Source organism: Geotrypetes seraphini, chromosome 6 (assembly GCF_902459505.1).
Source record: "Geotrypetes seraphini chromosome 6, aGeoSer1.1, whole genome shotgun sequence".
NCBI lineage: Eukaryota > Metazoa > Chordata > Amphibia > Gymnophiona > Dermophiidae > Geotrypetes > Geotrypetes seraphini.
Genome location: NC_047089.1, coordinates 139,454,074 through 139,477,821, shown reverse-complemented (window position 1 = coordinate 139,477,821; position 23,748 = coordinate 139,454,074). Strand labels below are relative to the sequence as shown.

The 23,748-nt window shown below is 41.1% G+C and overlaps 1 protein-coding gene across 23 annotated transcripts in view; it reads left to right on the top strand.

The window, feature by feature from the left end:
* The window catches only part of INPP4A (inositol polyphosphate-4-phosphatase type I A), a 399,562-nt gene that overhangs the window by 297,959 nt on the left and 77,855 nt on the right, over nucleotides 1–23,748 (top strand). For 22 of the 23 annotated variants that reach the window (XM_033949323.1, XM_033949336.1, XM_033949335.1 and 19 more), the window contains 4 exons: nucleotides 2,126–2,298; nucleotides 8,376–8,499; nucleotides 15,650–15,776; nucleotides 19,676–19,816. In XM_033949323.1, the coding sequence (XP_033805214.1) occupies nucleotides 2,126–2,298; nucleotides 8,376–8,499; nucleotides 15,650–15,776; nucleotides 19,676–19,816 (565 nt within the window). The remainder of the gene's footprint in view (nucleotides 1–2,125; nucleotides 2,299–8,375; nucleotides 8,500–15,649; nucleotides 15,777–19,675; nucleotides 19,817–23,748) is intronic. The other variant, XR_004539925.1, reaches the window with a different exon arrangement.

The following is a 23,748-nucleotide window of genomic DNA, read 5'->3' as shown; positions in this document are numbered from 1 at the left end:
GACTTCACTTTCAAATTTGAACAGATATAATGATCAGGAGTAGGTGTTTATGGAGATGACTCATCTAGCATAGTGATAGCCTGAAGTCTGCAACAACAAATATGACTTACCGTAATTCATTGAGCACCTTGGTGCTAGAGGAAGCATTTGTACTTTTTGGAACCTGTTTGCTTGGAGTTCTTGGGACCCCCTAGTATGGCACTGGGTTGTTAGTGAGCAAGCGGCATACTCAAAGCCCTAGGGCTACAGCTTGTTGCGAATAGAGTTAAGTAGTAATTCTGATTATTGTGGACAGACTGACTTAATATTTCTCTTTCATCCCATGTTGAACCCTAAGGGAACAAGGATAAGGGGAGAGAGAATGATGAAGATAGGTATTAGAAGATTTGGGAGCATGGGATGTTTGATGTGGTTGGTGATAGATAGCTTTGGGGACCCATTTCAGGGGCAAATATGAGTGGCTACTGACACATAAAAACTTTCTCACTGCAAGAAAGCAGGAGTAGAGAATGACACTGACAAATTTGTCCCCATCACCGCAGGAACTCAATTTCCCGTCCCTGTCCCCATGAGTTTTATCGCTATACCTGTCCCTGCTCCATTCCTGTAAGCTCTGCCTTTACCACACAAGCCTTGAACACTTATGATTTAATGTGTTTGAGGCTTGTGTAGATGAGGATGGAGCTTGCAGGAATGGGGCAGAGACAGGAAAAGAACTTGCGGGAACGGAAAGGGAAAATGAGTTCCCGCAGAGATGGGGAAAAATTTGTCCCATGTCATTCTCTAAGCAGGAGTAAGTATTGTTTTGGTCAAGGACCTGGGCTGTAGAGTAGAATATATTGATTCAGGGAAAAGTTGTATGTATCTATGACTTCTGTAGAAGTAAAGATACTGTTGACTATGTGCGACGTGGTGGGCAAGAGGTGTTTATTGATCAGAAGATGCTAGGTTTGATAGAACATAACTATGGCCTTATTAGGGAGGGATTTTAATTTGACACTGGACTCCAAGGTGAATAACTCTAGTTGAGTGGTGAAGAGAGCAGATAAAGGGTGGACTCTTTGGTCTTCCCAGTGTAAGAAAAAACTATTTTATTACATAAGTCAAAAGACTAAAATTTGTAAACAATTAGGGCTGTACACTAACGTGATTAATGCATTAAATGTTTAACTGCATTAAACATTTTTAATGCAATTGTCTCTGCTCTACCTATCCAGCATCACTCCCCCCCCCCATTTTAAATTGCGTCATTTTGTCTCCATGCCCTCTCCCCCTCCCGCTGACTCACCCATTTTCTGTTGGTCTGCTCCTTGTTTCCACTGCAACTCAATTGGCAGGTACTGGAACGTTTCCCTCTGTGTGTTGCCGCTGGCTTTGCCAGACCCAAAAACAAGGAGTTACATTAGGGTTGTAACTGCCTGTGTTTAGGCCTGAAAACAAAAGCAAAAGGCATAAGAATCTTAATAATAATACACCATATAGTGTGCCTGCAGTAACTTAACTCTAGCCTAGCTTTCAACAGCCATGTCACAAGTCCCAGTACAATCAAGAGTTTGGTAACAATAAAATTAGTTTAGAAAATCAGAGGGTTGTAAAGCATATGGAATGTTTTAAGTTGTCTGACAAATTACTGTATGTCTTATATGTAGGATAGCAAGAGTGGAAAGCAACTATTTAAAAACAATAGGGCTGATTTTCAGACCAAGTTATTACTTTTGCTGATTGGTAACAAATGAATAATTTGCTTATCTTTGTATTTTAGAAATTTAAAAGGACAACTCTTAGCCATTCAAATCGGTAAACTGCCAGATTTTATCTGTATAAAAAGAAGGGCTGGGTTTGAAGAGGGGCAAAGGCAGCACCAGAAACAATCCATTTTGTGGTGGTGATCAGACATTTACCCATGTGATGTAAATCTGACAAAGAACAGGCCTAAACCTAAACAGATAATGCTGGTGTGGTCACCACTTTGACATATGTTCAGTGGCACTAGTTAAATAGATAGTGCTGCTAAATATATGTATTATGTGAAGCTCTGGTGCCAGTGTTCAGTTTTGAATATTGAGCCCAATGTTATTTTTAAATTCAGAACTATTTATTTAAATTTATTTTTATTTTTATCTAGGTGAATGGAGTGAGGCCTTGTATCCTCTGCTTACTACGCTTACAGACTGTGTGGCCATGATGAGTGACAAAGCCAAGAAAGCTATGGTCTTCCTGTTAATGCAAGACAGTGCTCCTACAATAGCCATGTATCTGAGCCTTCAGTACCGCAGAGACGTTGTCTTCTGTCAGACAGTAAGCAAAGGTTTCTTCAGATCCAGCTAATATTAGCCTTGCAATAATGTGCTGATTAGTGCAGGAAAAATTGTACCTTTGTTTATAATCCTCACTGATCTTAATGTATAAATCAGATTTAAGTCACCCCCTTAATACAGCATTGATGTTAAGGAACATAAGAAAATACTGCATTATCATGGCAACTCCATAATAAAAAGTATCATCATCTACTTTTAAATGCAATGAATCTAATTGGACTATGTGATTCAGTTCTTGGTTTTCAGGTTCTGTAAGAAACAGAAATTTTAAAGCTATGGGTCTTGCTCATCTAACTTAGAATCCAGGAGTGCCACAGGGCTCCTCTGTATGATCCCCAATCTTGTTTAATGTATTTTTTAGTTTTCTTGGGAAAGAATTCAAAGTGTTAGGTCTGACTTATTTTATCTATGCAAATGAAGTCCAGATTATTTTCCTTCTAATTTAAATTAAAGTCAGGTAAAACCACATTAATATGGGTAAATGGAAAGTCCTCATCTCTTCCAATCTCTAATACTATATTTGATGGTAAACATATTGTTTTATAGTCTGTGGGCCTGGCTAGTCTCAGAATTGAAAGGAGACTGTCAAATTAAATGACTATCTTCCTCAGTGTTTTTTTCAATTGTTCCAAGTTACACCAAATCCATTCTTATTTTTCTTTAGATGATGTGCAAAAAATTGTTCATGTCTTGATTTACTTTTGAAGAATGGACTATTGTAATTGACGTGATTTAGGGCTCTCTAAAAATTCAATATTCAGGATTCAACTTTGTAGAATTATGGTAGCAAGAGTTGTACTTCATTCATTTCATATTCAATTGACATTGGTCACATGGAATATTGTTACTATTTGGGTTTCTGTCAGGTACTTGTGTCCTGGTCTGACTCAGTATGGCTATTTTATGTTCTTTACAAAAGATATGAACCAATATATCAAAAAGTGTCATGAAATATCACCCCTGATTAAAATCTAACATGGTATTCTGTAGCGAAGACATAGGATTCTGCACAGTAGCTGTTGCTTCCTATTAATCATTAATCTGCAGAAGGGTGTCACTCAAAAACTCTGAACTCTTCTTCTGTAGTGGAGAATAGCTCCTTCTTCAGTTTTTCCTTCTGTAAGCGAACTCAGAAGATGTGTTCTGATCTGCTCTGCTTTATTTTATTATTTTTGAACATTTTTGCTGTCTGTTTTCAAATTTTCTCTGTGACTTCGGTACCTGGAGGTTCCCTTCTTGGACTTATTCCATTGGGGAAAGGACGCAGTCCCATGTGGATGAACTGTTGCTCCCAGGCCAATCTTTCTGAGTACCTGTGGTGCCAGCCTGCTTTGAGTCCCTTTAAGAGCTCGGGGTCCATGGCCTGCATGGCCTCTGTGTAATGAGCTGGATGCAAAGTTTCTTCTCCCCCTCCCAACCCGATGTGTTGCATGGATTTTCAGGAGATGGAGTTCTTGGTCAGGATCTGCCTGACTGGCAGCTAGTAGATTTTCAGCGGTGAACCTGATCCTGACACACTCTAAGGCAAAAATCCTTTCTCTGTAGGTAGGCTGCTGCAAGCTGACAGGCACCAGAAGTCACAGTCTTCCATTGTTCCCTATGGGGAAAATCAGAGGGGGGAGGGGAATCTAAAAAACACACCATTAAGGGTTCTGGGGTTAGGGTTAGGTTCCCACACCTCCAAAACCCCTTTTTTGATTATTTTTTGTTTACAGTTAAGTTGCAGTGGGCCTTTTTGGTGCAAATTCTGTGAAAGCAGCCATCTTGGATTTTAGCAAATTTTTTTCTGAGTCCTTATTTCTGCCCCTCGTTTTGCCTAGAATTCATCTGTAATAGATGCCCCAAGCCAGACTACCCCCAATTCCTGAGTTTATTGTACAAATTTACTGGCTGAGGAGCCGCCATCTTCCATATGCCGCAGAACACGAGATGAAGGGGTGGGATCTTTGAGCTTAGCTTCTAATCAGTCCATCAGGGCCTTGGAACCCCAAAATGCCTGGAAAGCCTGGTCTTCAGGGAAGAGGCCATGAGTAATGAGGGGGCGAAATGCAAGCACAAGGTGCAAGTCTGGGGTCTTGCAGGGGTCCTCGGGGACACCGATGCAAAGCTTTTTTTGATTTTGTCAGCCTTTTATGGAAAGCCTGCATAACAGGCCCAGAAAGTGCTGCACTGCCTATTAGTGAAATGGCTCCGCTCCTAGTGTCAGTGACCCTTCAAAGCAGAATTGGGCTGTTTGGAAGCCTTTTTCCATGTCCTTATCATCCCATGGCACTTCTGTGGATTCCTTTTGGGGTCCGGAGGCAGGGTGACTGCGGATCACTTTGATGATCCCTCAGTGCATCACCTTTTCAACTTGACTTCCATTTCACATGTCATTTTTTTTTTTTTTTATTTATATGCATTTTCAAATAAATCCACAAGCATCTATTTGTTAACAGAAATACAAAGAAATAACAAATCAAATAATCCATCTTAACAACATATTGGTATTCTTCCTTAGACCATAAAGTATACTATGGAGAGTCAAGAAAAGATAAGGAGATCTCAATACAAATGTTTAACACAAAGAAAAAAAAACTTAGCGTGAATCAATCATAACCATTCTATAAATTGCCCTATACATTATGGAGTACGGTCTTAGTATCCAAAAAACTACGAAGTTGCTCAGAAGCAAAAAAGACATATTTTATCCACATATATCTGATCAAGCATTTGCAGGGGTAACTTAACAAAAAGCTAGTTCCCAACTTTTTTACTTCTTGTCTCATACTAAGAAAAAGTTTTCTTCGTTCTTAAGTTATTTTGGCAACATCAGGAAATATCAATACTTTTTCACCATAGCACAAAGATTGGGAAAAGCAGAAAAACATTCTCATAACAGCATTTAAATCTTGTTTAAAAATGAAGGATATTAACATTGTACATCTAGAGTCAATTTGAACTTCAGAGTTTTCATGAATTACTGTTATATTATTTAAATCCATCATTTGAGAGTTCTGCCCTTGATTTAATTCAGTTGGTTATTTTGGTAGATAGAAGACTCGGTTTAAAGGAGGCATTGTTTCAGAAGTAAATTTCAAATTTTCCATCATATATTTTTTCAACATATCACTAGGCGTTACACCTGCCCCCTCTTCTACGAGACTGCGCTAGCAGTTTCTAGCACGGGGAACCACGCTGAATGGCCCGCGCTGCTCCCGACCCTCATAAGAATTCAGTGAGCGTCGAGAGCAGCGTGGGCTATTCAGCGCTGCTTTCTGTGCTAAAAAACGCTAGCTCGGTTTTGTAGAAGAGGGGGGGCTAGTGATTTAGGAAAATTAAGTACTCTCAGGTTGAGTCTTCTATTGTGATTTTCAATTTGTTCAAATTTCCTCTGGTAAATAATCTTGTCCTTAGCAAAATTACCTGTTAAATTCTGTAATGTAGCTAGCTCCTTGTCCACTTGTTCAAATTTGATGAGTTTCAGTTTTTACAGCTTGAACAGATAGTGATAAATTTTCAAGTTTACTCACTATTGATGAAACATCTTCAGAAGATTTATTCACAGCCATTTCGAGTCTTTGGAGTGTAGTCCATATGGCTTCTAATGTCGCCGCTGAGGAGTGGGATTCAACCACTCTCAAATCAGTTGTAATTTTGGCATCCTGTTCCGTGTGAAAGCCCCCACCATGCGGTTGCGTCAAGCACATCTGGGTTTCAGCAGTCGCACCTTCAACATTTTCCAGCGCCGGTCGCGGCGGCAAACGGGCAGCAGGAGGAGATAATGATATTTCTAGCCCTGAAACATCGGAGGCTACTTCCTTCGAGGTAATTGCAGGCAACTCCACTCCCAGAACGGATGGTGAACTAGCTAGAAAGCATTCCATCATCGCCTGCTTGGACGTAGAAGGGTCCATCTGAAGCAGACCCTTGAGTTTGCAATGAGGCATAATAGAAAAAACAAGCCGCTGAATGTCATAGTGGAAACTTTGCAAAGTAAGATGGAGCACTTCAAACTAGCTGTTAACACGTCATCACCATCTTGATTCTCTTCCTACATGTCATTTTTGACACTCTCTCTACTTTGAAGCTTGATGTCCAGCAGCCCTCCATCTGTGTTCCGTTATGAGCGGCACTAATGCAGACATCACCTCCTTAGTCACTGACCAATGGGAATCGCTTGTAGGCTCTCTAAAGGTGGTTAAAGCTATGTTTAAGCTCTATCCTATGATTCTGGACCTCTAACAGCTATTGTCACAGCCGAAAGGGGACTTCGCAGTAGCGCAAGTGACTAAGTGCACCTCATTTCCTACAGAATTTTTGGGAAGCTAGATATTAGTTGTTTATTCATTTGTATTACTAGTCTTTGTTAACCGCATAGAACTTAATGGTAATTGCGGTTTACAAGTGAGTTTTATGTTATATTATGTCCCTAAAAGAAAGTTTGAAGCACTGGATTTGGGTAACAAAGCTGTAGCAGCTGCCTCCTTCATGGCATGGGCCTATCATACAAGATTGCGGACAAGTCCCTTAGAGCTGGGAGACTCCTGTCCCCCATATGATTAAGGAGGGAGTGGATTATGTGGCTGATGCTATTTATGTCAGAGTCCTGAGCAAGGTTTCAGCTTACTCCATGTCTGCCCGCCAAATGCTCTGGATCACAGTGGGCAGTCATCTCAGCCTTCAAGGCCGCTCTCATCAGATTACACTTCAAGGGGCAGATGTTTTTTGTAAAAGGTTTAGACAACCTCATGGTCAGTGTGTCAGATCACCATCCCAAATCCTTCCTCGAAAGAGCCTTTGTTCCACCAGGGACAGCAGAAGCAGTTTTTGTACCTCTAGGAGTTCCTGCCAATTTTTCTCCAGTTACTCTTCTCAGAGGCCCTTCCATGGGTCCAGACAGAGACTTGGCAGTTAGAGGCACAAGCAACCCTTAGGTTCCCATAGTAACTCAACCTCCAAGAAGCCACAATGACACCAGGGCAATGACCTCACATTGGCGGCGGCTGTCGACTTTCTGGAGGGAATGGGAACAGATTTTGTCCGACCATTGGATTCTGGACATTATTTGGGAGGGGCACAAGATCGAGTTTTCTCGGCCCCCTCCAGATCTGTTCCTCATCTCCCCAGCCAGCCTGCCGATAAAGGAGGCCAGAATCCAAGCAACAGTGCAATGACTGTTGGACATTCATGCCATAGAATCAGTTCCCAAAGAAAACTTGGGCTCATAGTACCCAGGAAAGGCACAGAAGATTAGAGGCCCATTCTAGACTTGAAGTCAGTTAACGAGGCCTTAAAGGTCCCCAGCTTTTGCATGGAGATGATTATCGGCACTTGGACGACCTGTCTTTTTGATTGTCCAAGTGCCGATTTAGGCTGGTTTTTAAGACGTATTTCCGTTTTGATTATGAACCTCATAGCGCATATTTACCTGGACTTACCATGGAAATACTGAAGGCAGGAATTTTCAATGGAAAACCCTAGCTTATATTTCCAGCACCTACCTTTGACAGAGGCATGATTCTGTACCCAGCACCATCGCATGATTGACAAGCAATCAGTGGCCGCCGACAACAGCACTGGTTACAGAATCCGGGCCAAACTATTTAAAACCTTTTTTTAGTTATGTTTAATTTTGCTATATAAACAAGAAGTTAGAGAGAAATTTTGTATTTCATTGCTTTATTTTTCCCCTCTTCTTTCCTGGTGGAGGTGGTAGAGATGAGGACTGTTATCTGAATTCAAGAAAGCATGGGATCTCATAGGGCAGAGGTTCCTAAACCTGTCCTGTGGGTTTTAGAGAGATTAGCGTGCACTGCAGACCATTTAGTCTACAGGCAAATTTCTCACATGAATATTCATTGTAGATCTCCTGAAAGCCTGACTTGCTGGGGAGTCCCCAGGACATGTTTGGAAACCACTGTTTTAGGGGGAGGGAAGAGCTAGTGGATGATATGGATGGGTGGAATGTATGGGCATATGGCCTTTATCTGCCATCATTTTCTCTGTTTGTATTATTTTTCAGCCTCCCAGTTGTTGCTTTAATTTAGAGTATATTTCTTTTTTTGTCATTTCCAGCTGACTGCACTAATTTGTGGCTTCATTATCAAGCTAAGGAACTGCCTGCATGATGATGGATTTCTGCGACAGTTATATACCATAGGTCTGCTAGCACAGTTTGAAAGTCTCCTTAGCACCTATGGTGAGAAAAATTTCTTCATTTGGAATTCTTTGCAGTGTGCCTAATAGGCTAGGTATTTGATGATTTATGCTCAGTTGAACAAATTAAGAGTATGAAGTTAGAATATCATAAAGTTCCACAAAAGCCACCTCAAGAAAGAAGTTGGTTCATAAAATAGCTGCCTTTCACAAGACAGCTGAAAATTCATATATTTTATAAGCAAGAAGTATTGATTATTTCTCAGATCCTTTTGAATTATTTGGTTGTCTATTAACATAGGTAGCTGTAACTTACATGGCAACTCCTTTCCCATTCCAAAGAAAAGGAAATAAAATTAATCTTACAGGAAATAAAGCAGTCAAAGAAAAGTAGGGTTTGACAAATGACCTTCCAAAACACCCAGAGGGAAATCAATGAATAATTTTATTAAATGACCACCATAAAGAGCTCCCAATGTCCACATGCAAAGATACAACTCAACACAGAGCCTGCGGGCGTGCCTTTTGGACGTGCCCTAATGTTAAGCAGTTTTGGATGCAAGTGGTGACCTATATGTCCGTCCTCCTGGGCAGGCCTATTCTAAGCTCATATTAGACATGCCCGCAGGGTACGGCCGTATGAATAGCGGACATCATCTGATGTGTCGTAAAATGTGTCTGATTGCCCATAAATGTATTTTGCAGAGTTGGACAATTGCGGACCCCCCGGCATTCTGGCATTGCCATAACTTGCTACATCAGTTGGTGAGCTGGGAAGCCAGGGATGCCAGGGTGACCCGGAATGTAGCTCCCACAAGCCATTTTTAGTCCCCAAATTGCTGCTTCAGCAGCCATCTTGGATTTCCTGATTTTTGAATAAAAGCCTTTATCTGCCTCAGAACACCTCGAGTTTGCTCAAAATCAGGTTAGCTGGACTTCTCAGGCTAAGATACGTTGGATTCATGTCAGATTTGTGATAGATGGCTGACTAAGGACTTTCCATGTTCTACATACAGCGCAGCATGTAAGGGGGGAAGGGCATAGCTTTCCCTCTCATGGTTTGGGATCCCAGATAGTCTGGGTCCCAGGTCAGAAATCCTGGTCAGACCTGGGAAATACTGACTGTGCAGCCTCGGTGAAGCACAGCCACACCATTACCGGGAAACCCCAGAAAGAGAGACAGGATCTCCTACAGGGTCTCTTGGGGCATCCTGGTCAGGGCTTTGCTCTAGAATTTATTAGCATGATGTATGAAATGTACTTAAATTACAGCAGCTGCATTAACCTCTCGGGGATCTTGGCAACTGTAGTATCAGGGATTTCTCCTGCTCAGAATGAATGTGTCCTGCAGCAAAAGCCATGCTTGAGATACCGGGTTGAGGGGGGGGGGTGGCACAGTCTGATGAAGACTGGGAGAAGGAAAATTTAGTTTCTATGCCACTACTCTGCCAGTCGGGGTCATCATTAGCAGGCGATACGGCCTCATGCTGGCAGATACCAGAGTCCAACTAGAGCCTTGGATCTTGGAGAGGACTCAACATTACACAGTTTATTTGTGTGCAAATAAGTAGGATTTAGTATGAACAAAGTGCACAATTCTAGTATTATTTGTTTATAAACATAGGATGATTGATTATGGCAGTGTCTCGCAAACCTTATGAGCCACGGCACAATAGACTGGCCACCATGGCTCGAGGGCACCCGGAAGTGCGTGGCGTTGCCGCAATGATGTCATATGCATGAGTGATGTCATCACATTGATGTCCATGCATGCGTGGAGGCCCTCCAGATAGGGCCCTGAGTAGTTGCCAGTGGGGGGATCCTGAAAAAGAAGAGGCTTTGAGAGGAGGCGAGGCACTGGCGTTGGCTGACTGCCTTCAGGATGTGTGTCTTGCCACGAGAGGCACATCATGTAGGCAATCAGTCGGCGCTGGCACCTCTCCTCCTCCCCATCATCTCGCAACATGCCTGAAATCTCGTGGGACACACTAGTATGCCAAGGCACACAGTTTGCGATACACTGGACTATGATATAAATGTGTACATATATATAAGATGATTGATTATGGTGTAAATGTGTCTGTATTGAAAACCATCTCAGAAAACACTAACTCTGTATTGTAACATTTTTACAGAAGCTCATGTAAACCGCTCTGAATTGGTTACTTTTATATTCAGATCAGTTTATATTTGAGTATATACGGTAGCTCTATCAAATTTCTTTAACCTGAATCCTAATGTGGCTGCTATATTTTCTAAAAGTTGTAGCTTCCTTAACAATTTAAGAGCTATTCCAGAGTATAATATGTAACAGTAATTCAACTGAAGCAAGATCTTCATGAAAATTTAAATGAATAAGCCTCAGTTGTTTAAGCTTCAAGAAAACTTTTTTGTATAGTTTATTTATCTGAGGCTCCATGGAAAATGAGCAGTCCAAAATTACTCTTAAAATTAGAGGTTTTTTCCACTGACAATTGCTCACCAGTACTCAAAGGAATATAATGTGGTAAAGCATCAGCCGAACTATTGAACCAAAGAACCTTAGTTTTGGGGTTTTTAAATGTTCACTTTAAGTAAGTAGACAGACATCCAACTCTATCTTCTCAATACAGTTCTGTTTGAAAACATAAGGCTGATTTAACTCATGTTGTACAGGGTCTAAAATAAAAGTATCTTCAGCATTTGAATAAATATGTACCCCTATTGAACTCATAAATACGGTAGAGTCATGTTATCTGACATAAATGGGACTTACTGGTGGTCAAAGAAGTGAAAATGTTAGATCAGGGTGGGCAACCACGATCTTCAAGGGCCACAACTCTATTGAGTTTAAGATTTCCACAATGAATATTCATGGGATTGATTGGCTTTTAAAAGACTATAGTACCCCATTCTGTGTTAGATAATTTGGAACATTGAATGGTGCAGTGTTTGAAATGCCACACACTCGGTGTATTATTTCCTCCCCGCTCCGAACATTAGCAGACCCAACTTTTGCCTCTCCACCCACCCATAGGCCTCCTTTACAGTCATTAATGATGAAGTTGGGGCAGGAATGATTCTTAGTTAATCCTATCCATGCTGGCTCTACTTTCAAGATGCCATGAGCATAGATGTGAAAATAGTCTCTGTGTTTTCCAAACCTGTCCAAAATACACTCCTTGGAAATATCTCTACTAAGTGCTTTTTTTTTTTTAGTTCAAAGATTTTATTGATTTTAATATATAGCATGTCAGTGCGTGAATAACAAGAGCAGACTGCACACTTCAATTCAAATCAGAACTTAAAACATTTATGTTCAGACGCTTTTGAAACATAGCTTCCTCTCTCTTTGGAAACTCTCCCAAACTGGTCATTTTTATCCCTTCCCCTTATGCCCTTCTTTTTTTTTTCTTTTCTTTAACGATTACAATGTATCTTTTCAACCCCTTCCCTTGTGTGTCATTTCCCTCTTTTTGCTATCTCTTTGTCGCTCTCCATCTTTTATTTATTGTATATATTACTTTTTATTGAAAACTTAATTATATGTTTTTAACTTGTGTGTAACCCGCTTAGACACTCGTGATAGTCGGTATATTAAATATAAATAAACTTGATAGCTAAATGGCCAGAAATCCAGATGTTGGATGGTTTTATTTTTCAACATGTTACCTTTCCTTAAGAACTTAAGAATAGCCATACTAGGTTAGCTATCCATTTAGGTCCATTTAGCCCAGTATCCTGCTTCCAACAGTGGCCAATCCAGGCCATAAATACCTGGCAGAAACCCAAATAGTAGCAAGATTCCATGCTTCTGATACCAGGGCAAGCAGTAGCTTCTCCCTTGTCTATCTCAATAGAAGACTACAGACTTTTCCTCCAGGACCCAGTATCCTGCTTCCAACAGTGGCCAATCCAGGCCATAAATACCTGGCAGAAACCCAAATAGTAGCAAGATTCCATGCTTCTGATACCAGGGCAAGCAGTAGCTTCTCCCTTGTCTATCTCAATAGAAGACTACAGACTTTTCCTCCAGGAACTTGTTCAAACCTTTTTAAACCAAGTTTCTTAACTGCTATAATTGCATCCTCCACCAATGAGTTCTAGAACTTGACTGTTCATTGAGTAAAGAAATATGTCCTTCTATTTGTTTAAAAATGTTACTTGAAAGACATAGTCACTGGCTGCATACGTTTTGGCCCCAGTCCCTTCTAATGGTTACCTATTAGCCATAGAATCACATTTAAAATAATAATACTTATCTTTAAAACTTTAGCATGCGGCGAACCTCAATTCATTTCCAGACTCTTGATACCTTATAACACACAACGTTCACTTCGCTCTTCCAACCAGAATCTTCTTTCAGTTCCTTCCCTAAAAATCATCGGTACTAGAAGGGCCGACATCTTTTCGGTGACTGGTCCCCTATGGTGGAACGCCCTTCCCTAGTACATTCGTAACGAAAAAGATATTTTAATATTTAAAAAACTTTTAAAATCTTATTTATTTAGAGATGCTTTTAATGTTTAAAGTATAATAAATTTAATATTGCTGAGGTTATTACTTCCCTTACCTACTGTTATTTCCTTATTCTACCCCAAACAAAAATTGTAACTTTTATCTTTTCCTTCCCACTGTATGTTTGTTCAAGTTAAATGTTCTTATGTTAAAATGTCAACCCCTTTGCACTTGATATATTTTTTGTTATGTACATCGCTTAGTGATTATAATAGGCGATTTATCAAATTGTGTTAATAAACTTGATAAACTTGATAAATCTAAATAGATACATTTTGAATGGACATGTCCTGCTGCCCAGAATTTTTAAACAAAAGTGCTTATATGGTCTGTCCCTGATGCTGACTGCACAAGTACTTTTAGAATATCAATCTTGTATGTGCTTACACATGCGCAGTTATGAATTTTTCTCTAAGAGCAGATATTTTTATGTACTATATGCTGTGCCTTAAAATATAACGACTACTGCCTTGCATTTAACAATTACTCCAAAACATTAATCTTAGAGGTTATTTTTTTTAATATATATCTAATTCCTTTAGAAAACCAGAAGCAGCCTGATAGGTTCCAAGATATTAAAATTTATCATGTTAGTCATATAAAGTGAATCTTAGGCTATAGTTTTTCACAGTGGCATACCAAGGGGGGGCGGAGAGGGCGGTCTGCCCCGGGTGCACGCCCCAAAGGGGTGCACAACTGGCCACCCACCGGGGAATAGGCTGCCGCTTTATGGCACCCTTTTACTAAACCGCAATAGTGGTTTTTAGCGCAGGGAACCTATGAGTGTTGAGAGCAGCATGGGGCATTCAGCGCAGCACCCTGCGCTAAAAAAACGCAATCGCGGTTTAGTAAAAAGGGAGGGGGTATTTTTGTCTATTTTTGTATAGTTGTTACTACAGTGACATTGCATAAAGTCATCTGCCTTGACCTCTTTGAAAACCCGCGGAATATAAATGATAATTAACATTTTCTCTGCGTACAGTGTGCTTTGTGTTTTTAAAATTTTATTGTTGGTAGATCATTTTGACTTGGCCACGAAGGTAAGGGGGAGGGAGGGAGGGGATCTGCTGAAAGACATCTAGTAATCCTTGCAGGCTTGACTGTGCAGGGAATTATTTTTGTAAAATCATATTTTGTTATGTGACTGGCATTATTTAGACTTTAATTTCTATGAATGAATAGAATGAAAATGATATAAAATTACTTGCTTGTTTTTATGTGCGTGCGCTGAAGGAAAGTGGAGAGAGAGTGGGCTGAGGACGCAGAAAGGAAATGGGAAAGGGAGAGTGGGGAGAAGACGCTGATTTATAAATTGACAATTGTACAGAATATTGTTTCTTTTTATACTTTAATAAAATAATTTCAATATAAAACAATTCAAGGCTTGTGTGGATGGAATCAGGTGGTTTGTGGGGATGGGGACCAAGCTTACGGGGATTAGTCCAATAAAATGGTATTTTCTTATTTCTCATTATTTGTTTTATTTTTATTTGTCAATTTGTAAAGTGGTGATTGTTATGTATCAATTTTTTCAAATTTACAACTACTGTCTTTATATTTTGCACAGTATTAGAGGACATGTATTACTGTTTTTGTGGTGTTGCATTGTATGCAGAGTCTGGTTTCTTGGCAGTTCAGTTTAACTTTTGTCTACATATTTCTATTTTTAGTTTGTGGTTATTCCATATTGGGCGAGGGTGTATCTGTGTGTATGAAAGGGACATGACTTTCTGATAGCATCGACTGTACAGGATCAATTGACTATGCAGGATCTGACTTGTTTAGTTTTACAATGTATGTGTTGGTGTTCTAGTACTCACTGCAGTGTTTAAGATTCTGCCTTTTCCTAGGTACACTCTTGTTGTGCGTTATGTGGATTGTTACTAAAAATCATATTTTTCATATAGATGGGGGGGGTCAAAAAATGATGGGCCCCGGGTGTCACATATGCTAAGTACGCCACTGGTTTTTCATCAGCACTTCAGTCATGAAATAAAAAAATATACCCTCTCCTTTACAAAACTATGAAAGTGGTTTTTAGCATAGGCCAGTGCACTGAATGCCCTGCGCTGCTCCTAACACTCATAGAGTTCCTATGAGAGTCGGGAGCAGCGCAGAGCGTGTCAGCCTGCGCTAAAAAACACTTATGCAGTTTTGTAAAATGGGGGGGGCGGGGGTAAATAATAAAAATGACAAAGGCCCCTTCTTTGCACAAGCTTTTTATATCTGAATGGACTATCACATGGGGGTTCTAGCTACTGTCTTGAGTTGTAACGCTTGTTATTCCGAGCAGATATTTGGCTTTTAGCCCTCATTAATGTACCAAATAGCTTATTTTTAATTTTTTTCTTTGCTTTGTTAATTTTGATTCTGAATTTCCTTACTTTGTTGGAATGTGAAGTTAAGGGTAAGTCCTCTCATAATGTGGGCTAGATGGAAATATTTGTTTGTATTTGAACTTGTTTTTGCGAGGAGAGTCTATAATTGTAAATTTATTCTTTACTGTTCTTTGTGAATTGTAATTGAAAAATTATAAAGTAAAAAAAAAAAAGTGCCTATGGTGTCTCAGAAACTCATGTACTATGACATCTGACATCTCTGTATTTTGTTTTTAAAAATGGGTGCCAGTTTTGAGATTTTTTTGTTCATTTAAAAGAGGCAATGAATTTGAAAGCTCTTTTGCCTTGTATTTTCAGGTGAGGAGCTGGCAATGCTGGAAGACATGAGTTTAGGGATTATGGATCTGAGGAATGTAACTTTTAAAGTAACCCAGGCTACATCAAATTCCTCTGCTGACATGCTGCCTGTCATAACAGGAAATCGGTAATGAAACATGAGAAGCACTTTTTAAACCTGCAACCTATTTTAATGCCAACCTACTGCCTTTAATAACAGATAGGGCCATGATTGAGCTCTCATTTTGGTAGTTTGGTTTATCTGCATTAGCTCATACTTTTTCAGTTACACCTCAAGGTGAGTAACATTCAGGTGCAGGCTTACAGTGTAAATTTATACCTGAGGCAACAGAAGGTTAAATGATTTGTCCACGATCACAAGGAACATTGGCATTATTTAAAACAAGCTTCCCTGGTTGTCATTCCAGTGCTCATAACTATTAGGCTACTCCTCCACTCCATACTGTAGAATAAAGGCCTCTTGGATGAAGTGATTTTGAAATATTCAAAATACTGAAGTGAAATTATTGATAAATGCTAGCAAATATGATCACATAACACCATTGCATGCTGAGCAATATTGGCTGCTTTTCCTTTTAGGAGTAAATTAGTAAATTCATTGTAATTATATTTTGTATTTTTCTTGTTGTTTATATTACAAAATGTTAATAAACAATTTGAACTTTAAGAAAACCAAACAAAAATATAGCTCTTGACTTGCAAAGCCTTTTGCCCAGGAATCCCTATTAGTTTTTGGGAAGGGGAGGGAGGAAGTGGTGTGATGTTATTAAGCCTGCAGCATTATATCATGAGGCAGTCATTGAATTAATTTGTAGTAACATTTAACAAAAACATTCAGTAAACCTTCTTTAAGGAAGATGGCATAGTAGTCATCCTTTTTGAGTATAAGCAGACTCTCATCTTCCTCTTGTAGATCTGAAGCAGTGATGAGTTTTTCCCCCCTAGCTTGCTGACCTGGAACTTTTTTCCTTAGAAATTTTTTTTCCAGTTTAGGGAACACCTGCTCAGAATAAATGAACCAGGTTTCTTACAACTAAACATAAGAAATAATAGACAAACTTTGTAGAGCGAACATATTTCATTGCAAGGAAGTGTTTATAACACTCCCTCACAAGATAACCTTAAGCAGTTAGAGACTTCAGGGTATAGTAGAGAGGGCATGGTTCAATCAGGCACTACTAACCTTCTGAACCAGGAGGGGTCTAGACTGAGACAGTTACATCATTCTCTAGAGAGGGAACAGAGCAAAGAGGCAGGGCTCTCCAGGGGATTCTCTACCAACATCAATGAATGTCCCCAGACTAGCACTAAGGGCTAGATTCACTAAAGATAGTGACTCAATCGCTGTTGGCCGATTCTCTGGCTGATTTTCAAACCGCGATTGATTCACTATCAAGTTTGCATGCAAATGATTTTCACGGAGGTGCAAATCATTTGTATTCAAACTCAACTATTCAATCGCTCAGATGTTCTCTGTGACTTAAACGCACACCATCTGTCACTTTAAAAAAGCTGACAATTGCCCGCCCCCCCCCAGCCACCGTCCTACTGCTCGCCTGCCCACTCCCCTGAAAAATCCAGCAGGAGGGATGTCCACTCCCTCCTGCCATGAAGACTCCCGCTAGTCCGCTCGCTCCTCTGAAAAAATGGCAGGAGGGATGCCCACTCCATCCTGCTACCACAGTGCCCCCTCCCCGCCCCCCCTCTTCCTCCCTGATCTGTTGGGAGCAGGAGGAACTGCAAACACTTCCTGCTCTTGCTCCTCTGCCCAGCCTGCTATGCCACTGGGCCTTAGGCCCCTCCCATCAAAGTGTTATTTAATTCTAACTGAACTTAAATGCATATATATATATATATATATATATATATATATATTTCCCCCGTTAACATATCCTATGGGTTACCAAAAGCAATATTGAAAACATTGCAGGCACAGTTAGAACTCCTTACCAATTGCCACCAACTGTCATTTCTCACCCAGTTATACATCCATACTGTGTTGATGTTGATGTATAAATTCCTCAAGCTTCTTTGGATCATGATAGTGAACTGTATTATTATCAGAAGTAACCCTCATGACTTTGGGATAAAATAACCTGTATTTTGCTCCCAAGTCCCTGAGCTTCTCACGAAGATCCAAAAACTGCTTTCTAACTGAGGCAGTCTGCCTGGCAAAATTCGGAAGAAAGAGTAGCTTCTTATCTTGCCATTTTACTACTTTTATTTGTTTAGCAGCCTGAAAGATCTTCATTGCATGCTGAAAACGCAAAACTTTAATTATTATTGGTCTAGGATGCAGCTGAGTATTTTGAATATGAGAAGGCAGCCTGTGTACCCTCTCTATTTCAAATGGCGCCAGAAATTGAAGAGAGAAAACCTCAGGAATCAAATAACTGAGGAATGCAACCGGGTTTTTCCCTTCTACACCCTCCGGAATTCCCAAAATCCGTATATTATTCCTCTTACTTCGATTTTCCAGCTCCTCCAAGTCAGAAGAAATCCTATTAATGGTTTTATGATCACTGTGGCACTGGCAAACAGTTTCCTCAACAGCTACTATCCTCTGTGCAATCTGATAGGTCAGATTAGAAACTTCACTCTGAAGCTCATTTAATTTTGAGGTAGTCTCTTTAAGCAATTCCTTGATTATATGGAGATCTGCTATGACTTGTTCCAGTAGCTCATTGGACTCCTTAGGCAAAGGAACTTTTGAAGGCGTAGGGGGATCAGCTTTCAGTCTCTTGGCATTTCCTCCAGATGAAACAACTGTATCCACCTTAGTCTGCCTTCCTGAAGCCATATCCGAAGCCAAAAACCAGAAGAAAAGAGATGTATTGAACTCCTCCAGAGTGTTCAAATAGATGAGGCAGGGGAGAGCAGTGGAATCACGCTGCCATCTTCACTCGTGGCCAAACTCGCCCCCCCCCCCCAAGGCTCCACCACATCAAAAAGATATTAACAATGGATGCTTCCCTGCTCAGTTGGGGAGCCCACCTCAACAACCTCCATACACAGGACAGCTGGAATCCTCAAAAGAAAACTCTCCACATAAATGTCCTTGAATTACAAGCAATCTGCAATGCTCTATATACCCACATGTGAGAATATCTGCCTGCTGTCCTAAGATAACACCTGGTACAGGTAAGTAACTATGATATATACTATACACACTGTATACCACACTATGCACTGTATACCACACTGAGCAGAGGCTTTCTTGGAAGGGATTTGCATGATACTCTTGACAATATTTGTGTAAGTGCATAAATTAACCCTGAAAATGTGTGCATGGTAAAGAGCATGTATAAATGTGGATTAATTCTTGAAAGAGAGTTAAGTGCATACTTTTGTTTTGAAAATTCAATGTAGTGTGTTCAGGAAAAAGTCTGTAATACTTTTTATGCCTAAGTGCAGTTATAAAATTGCTCCATTAATAGTAGTAAAACATGTTTAACATGAGACGTTTAAGATCAGGAAGAGTCTGTGACCTGGTTTAAAAGCGGCCTCAAATAGGTTGTTTGCGTATTTCATCCTTGTAATATGCTTGTTTCTCTTGTTGACTCTTTAATAAAAATGATATACAAAAAAAAAAAAAAAAGGTATATATTGAAGCATGGCCACAGATGGATCAATATACACAAATCAGAGTTTGTTGCAGGCACATGGTGCTGCAAGACAAAAAGTGTGGCATTAACAAAAAAGAAGGCAGGAGCAAATTTTCTGATAAATGGAGGTCACAAGCAGGGTGTGGGGGGCATAGGGCAAGATAAGCGAGAAAAGGTATCATGGAACTGCACAGTGAATATACAGTACTTGCTGATGAGAACTGGAAATGGATTTATGTCTTGAGTCTGTTAGGTTATGTCATGGCCTCTGTGTTGATGTTATTGCTATTATATATTGGAAAATCAATGAAATGATAATGTCATATTTAATTGAAATTGAAACATTCTCAGCTTAGACACCGAGTTAAAGCTTTGTTGAGTTTTGTCTATGTGAGATAGTGTTTCTCATTTCTTTTTGTAGTGATGGATTTAATGTCAGGATTCCCCTGCCTGGTACCTTATTTGACACCTTGCCTCGGGAGATTCAGAGTGGTATGCTATTACGGGTCCAGCCTGTCCTTTTCAATGTGGGAATTAATGAGCAGCAGACCCTAGCAGAGAAGTAAGTATCCTTTATGAAAATCACAGTTCAAATATTAGGTCCCTATATAAATGGTCTAGAAGTAGTCCGTTCAAGAATATCAATGCAATACATCTTAAACCTTAAGGCAAACTTGGAAGATGTTATTGGGACATGAATATGAAAGCATATTCCTGTTCTTTCATAAACATTTTATCCTCCTCATCAGGAGGCACATGTACATAATTATTTTAACAGTTATGTGCATTTATGCAGACTTTATAAATTTATAAATTTACAAAGATGAATTATTGGATTTGGATTCTAGATTTAATTGTCTTTCCCAAATCTGAGCTCAAGGCAAGTTGCAATTGGGTATGCAAGTTATTCCTCTGTCTCCCAGAGAGTAAGTTGTATCTAAGGGCACAAAGAATGTCAGTAGAAGAAGTAGAATCTGAACCTTGGATATCCTGGTTCTCAGGCCATTGCTCTAACTATTACTGTAGATTACTCCAGGTTCATTACTTTTGTAGTATGTGCAAAAATAACCTATTTGGAGACATTTTCCCTGTAAGAAAGGCAGTGCTTTTGATATGTAATTGTATGTTTCAGTGAAGTCCTAAATAAGCAGAAATTGAAAAAAATTCTGCATACCGTATACTCAAATATAAACTGGGATTTTTGGGCCCAAAAATGGGGGTCCAAGTTTATATTTGGCTCACATGCCTCCCCCCCCCCCCCGACTTATTGCAGGCTTCCGCCAGGCTACCAGGCTCTTCACCCTGTCCCCCTCCCTACCCTGTCCATTGTACCTCTTCTGCCGCTGGAAACCCTGGTGATCCAGAGGTGTAGTGGGCAGGAGCGAGCTTTCCATACTCCTGCCCCGCTCTTAACCCAGTCAGTCGCTGCTGCGAGCTCTGGCTTCAGCCACTGAGAGGTACCGAGCAGGAGTGCACTTTGGCGCTGCTGCTTGGTGCTAAGCGGCTTCCTGAATGACCCTCAGCTGTCTATTATCTTTCTCTGGCACAAACGCTGAAGAAATTCAACTGTTCAAATTCAACAGTTGAATTTCTCCTGCGTTTGTGCCAGAGTAAGATCCTGATTTGGAGTTCTCAGTCCTGGTTGAGGCCAGCAAACAACATATGATGAAATGTCAGAAATTGTGATGAAGTGAAGCCAGTTTCAGTCTTAAGCTTCTGATGATGCCTTAGGGTGAAACACAGAACTGTGTCAAGCTAAAAATGTTTTCAAAGATCAAGTTTGATTGAATGAAAGTGGAGGCAAATCCAGTAAACAACAATGTGCAGAAGATAAACAACTGAGAGCTGATACAGATAAGAAGATTAGGCACTGAATACAATGATTTTTTGAAGGAATGAACTGTTCATGAATTTTAACTTTTTCTATATGTGTTGGATAGATTGAGAGGGCTTCATTGTTTGGGAGAACGAGTGTGTATGTTTAAGATGAAATAATGTTTTAATATGTTTTAAAGGTTTTCATGGTGTTATATCATCTATAATAAAACCCTAAGCACGCATGCACTCTTAGGAGGTTGTGATCCCTGCCGGTGTGATGTGTGCCTCTGTGTCGAATTCGATTGGAGGCACGTGTGGTGGCTTGCGGCATGTGGAGCGGCTTGCGACGGCTTGCGGCACGTGGGGTGGCTTGAGTGGTGGTGGCGGTTTGACTCCTGCACTGCCGCTGTCAGGACGCCTCTTCTCACCCCCGCACCAGCAAATGCAGCAGCCGCGGGGCATTTGCTAGGCTGGCCCACTTCGATAATGTGAGGTGGGCCGGCCTAGCAAAAGCCCCGAACCTGCCCGGGCTAGTGGATGTTGGACAAGGAGCAGGGAAAGGAGAAGGCCTACTGCTAGACAGGGGGATCAGGTAAGAAGTGCTGCTGGACAGGGGGGAGGTAAAAGGAAGGGAGAAGGCCTACTGCTGGACAGGGGGAGCAGGCAAGAGGTGTTGCTGGACAGGGGGGAGGCAAAACGAAGGCAGAAGGGCTGCTGTTGGACAGGAGGAGCAGGGAATGGGTGCTGCTGGACATGGGGGAGGTAAAAGGGAGGGAGAAGGCCTACTGCTGAACAAGGAGCAGGGAAGAGGTGCTGCTGGACAGGGGGGAGGTAAAACAAAGGGAGAAGGGCTGCTGCTGGACAGGGGAAGCAGTGAAGGGGTGCTGCTGGACAGGGGGAGTAGGGAATGGGTGCTACTGGACATGGTGGAGGTAAAAGGAAGGGAGAAGGCCTACTGCTGGACAAGGGGGAGCAGGGAAGAGGTGCTGCTGGACAGGGGTGAGGTAAAACAAAGGGAGAAGGGCTGCTGCTGGACAGGGGAAGCAGTGAAGGGGTGCTGCTTGACAGGGGGAGCAGGGAAGGGGTGCTGCTGGACAAGGGGGAGGTAAAAGGAAGGGAGAAGGGATACTGCTGACAGGGGGAGCAGGGAAGGGGTGCTGCTGGACAGGTATTGATGGACAGGGGGAGCAGGGAAGAGGTGCTGCTGGACAGGGGGGAGGTAAAACGAAGGGAGAAGGGCTGTGGACAGGGGGAGAGGTTAAAGGAAGGGAGAAGGCCTACTGCTGGACAAGGGGGAACAGGGAAGAGGTGCTGCTGGACAGTGGGAGGTAAAAGGAAGGGAGAAGGCCTACTGCTGGACAGGGGGAGCAGGGAAGAGGTGCTTCTGGACAGGGGGGAGGTAAAACAAAGGGAGAAGGGCTGCTGCTGGACAGGGGAGAGGTAAAACGAAGGGAGAAGGGCTGCTGCTTCTTTAAATTCTTCTTTAAATTCTCGCTGCTTCAAAGTGTTATGGCAGAGATGTCCGCATAAAAGCTCCAGAGTTGCTCCTTCAAAAAATAATGCGTCCTACCTTTCTGGCTGTTTGTAGAATACTTTCCTTAACCAAAAAGCAGGCAATAAGATTCTGTGGCTGATCCATTGGCTTCAGTCCTAGGGTACGATGAACCCTTTCAAAATCAATTTCAGGTAATTCTGCCGCTATGATAGCAACCAGCAAAAGATTTTGCATGAAGGCTGCTGCTTCCTGTTCTTTTAAGGTTTTTGGAACACCACATTCTCAAATTGTTCCAGTGCATGCGATTTTCACCAACCTCAAACCTTAATAACATATCCTTATATTTTTGATCTAGAGACTTATTCCACTTTTGTAATCCCACCACATCTTGTAATCCCACCACATGCTGACTCACACTGTCCTCAAAATTATTTAAACACTGCCCCATAACATCCATTTTTTTTAATCTCATGCTTTATACTCACAATCACCAATTTGATATCCTTCATCAATTCCTACAAATCTTTGTAGCTGGCTGGTGCACGGTCACAGTTCGATCACAATCATAGACTTCTCCTCCTTCCTTGAGCTACTCTGAGGTGTATCAGCAGAAGCCAGTGCCATCTTTGTAGCTGCATGATCACCAGAGCTGGCCGCTTGATATTCAAACGCCTTTAAGTCTGGCTTTTGCTTTTCACTCACCATAGAAGCTTCCAAGAGGTGTAGTTAAGGTATCTATTGCTCACACCTTTGCTTTGGACCTTGAGTAAGCTAAAGTTTCACCAAAAAGATCAGGGGTAGAAATTTACCGGCTAGGCTGGATGATGTTTTCTTGTTATGCTCATACTTAATTATCAATTGTTGGTAGTAACAAAATTTGGTTACCTGATGCCTGGGAAGTATTGTTTGGGCTGTAGATTTACAGCTTTGATTGTGAGTTGTAATTCTGAAAAAACATTTGACTTAGTGTCTTAGGCCTTATTTATTTCAGGCATTATACCGCTTTGGCTTCCAGGGGGTTTTTCCTGGAGCTTTTCAGGTATTTTATAGTAATCCCAGGGCTGCCCTTTTGGTAAATGATATACAGTCCTCCCCATCTCTGGTAAGCAGGGGTACTAGACAAATTTCCTTCTATCTGCTTTATATGGATCCCTTATACATAGTTTAAGAACTGTGATGGA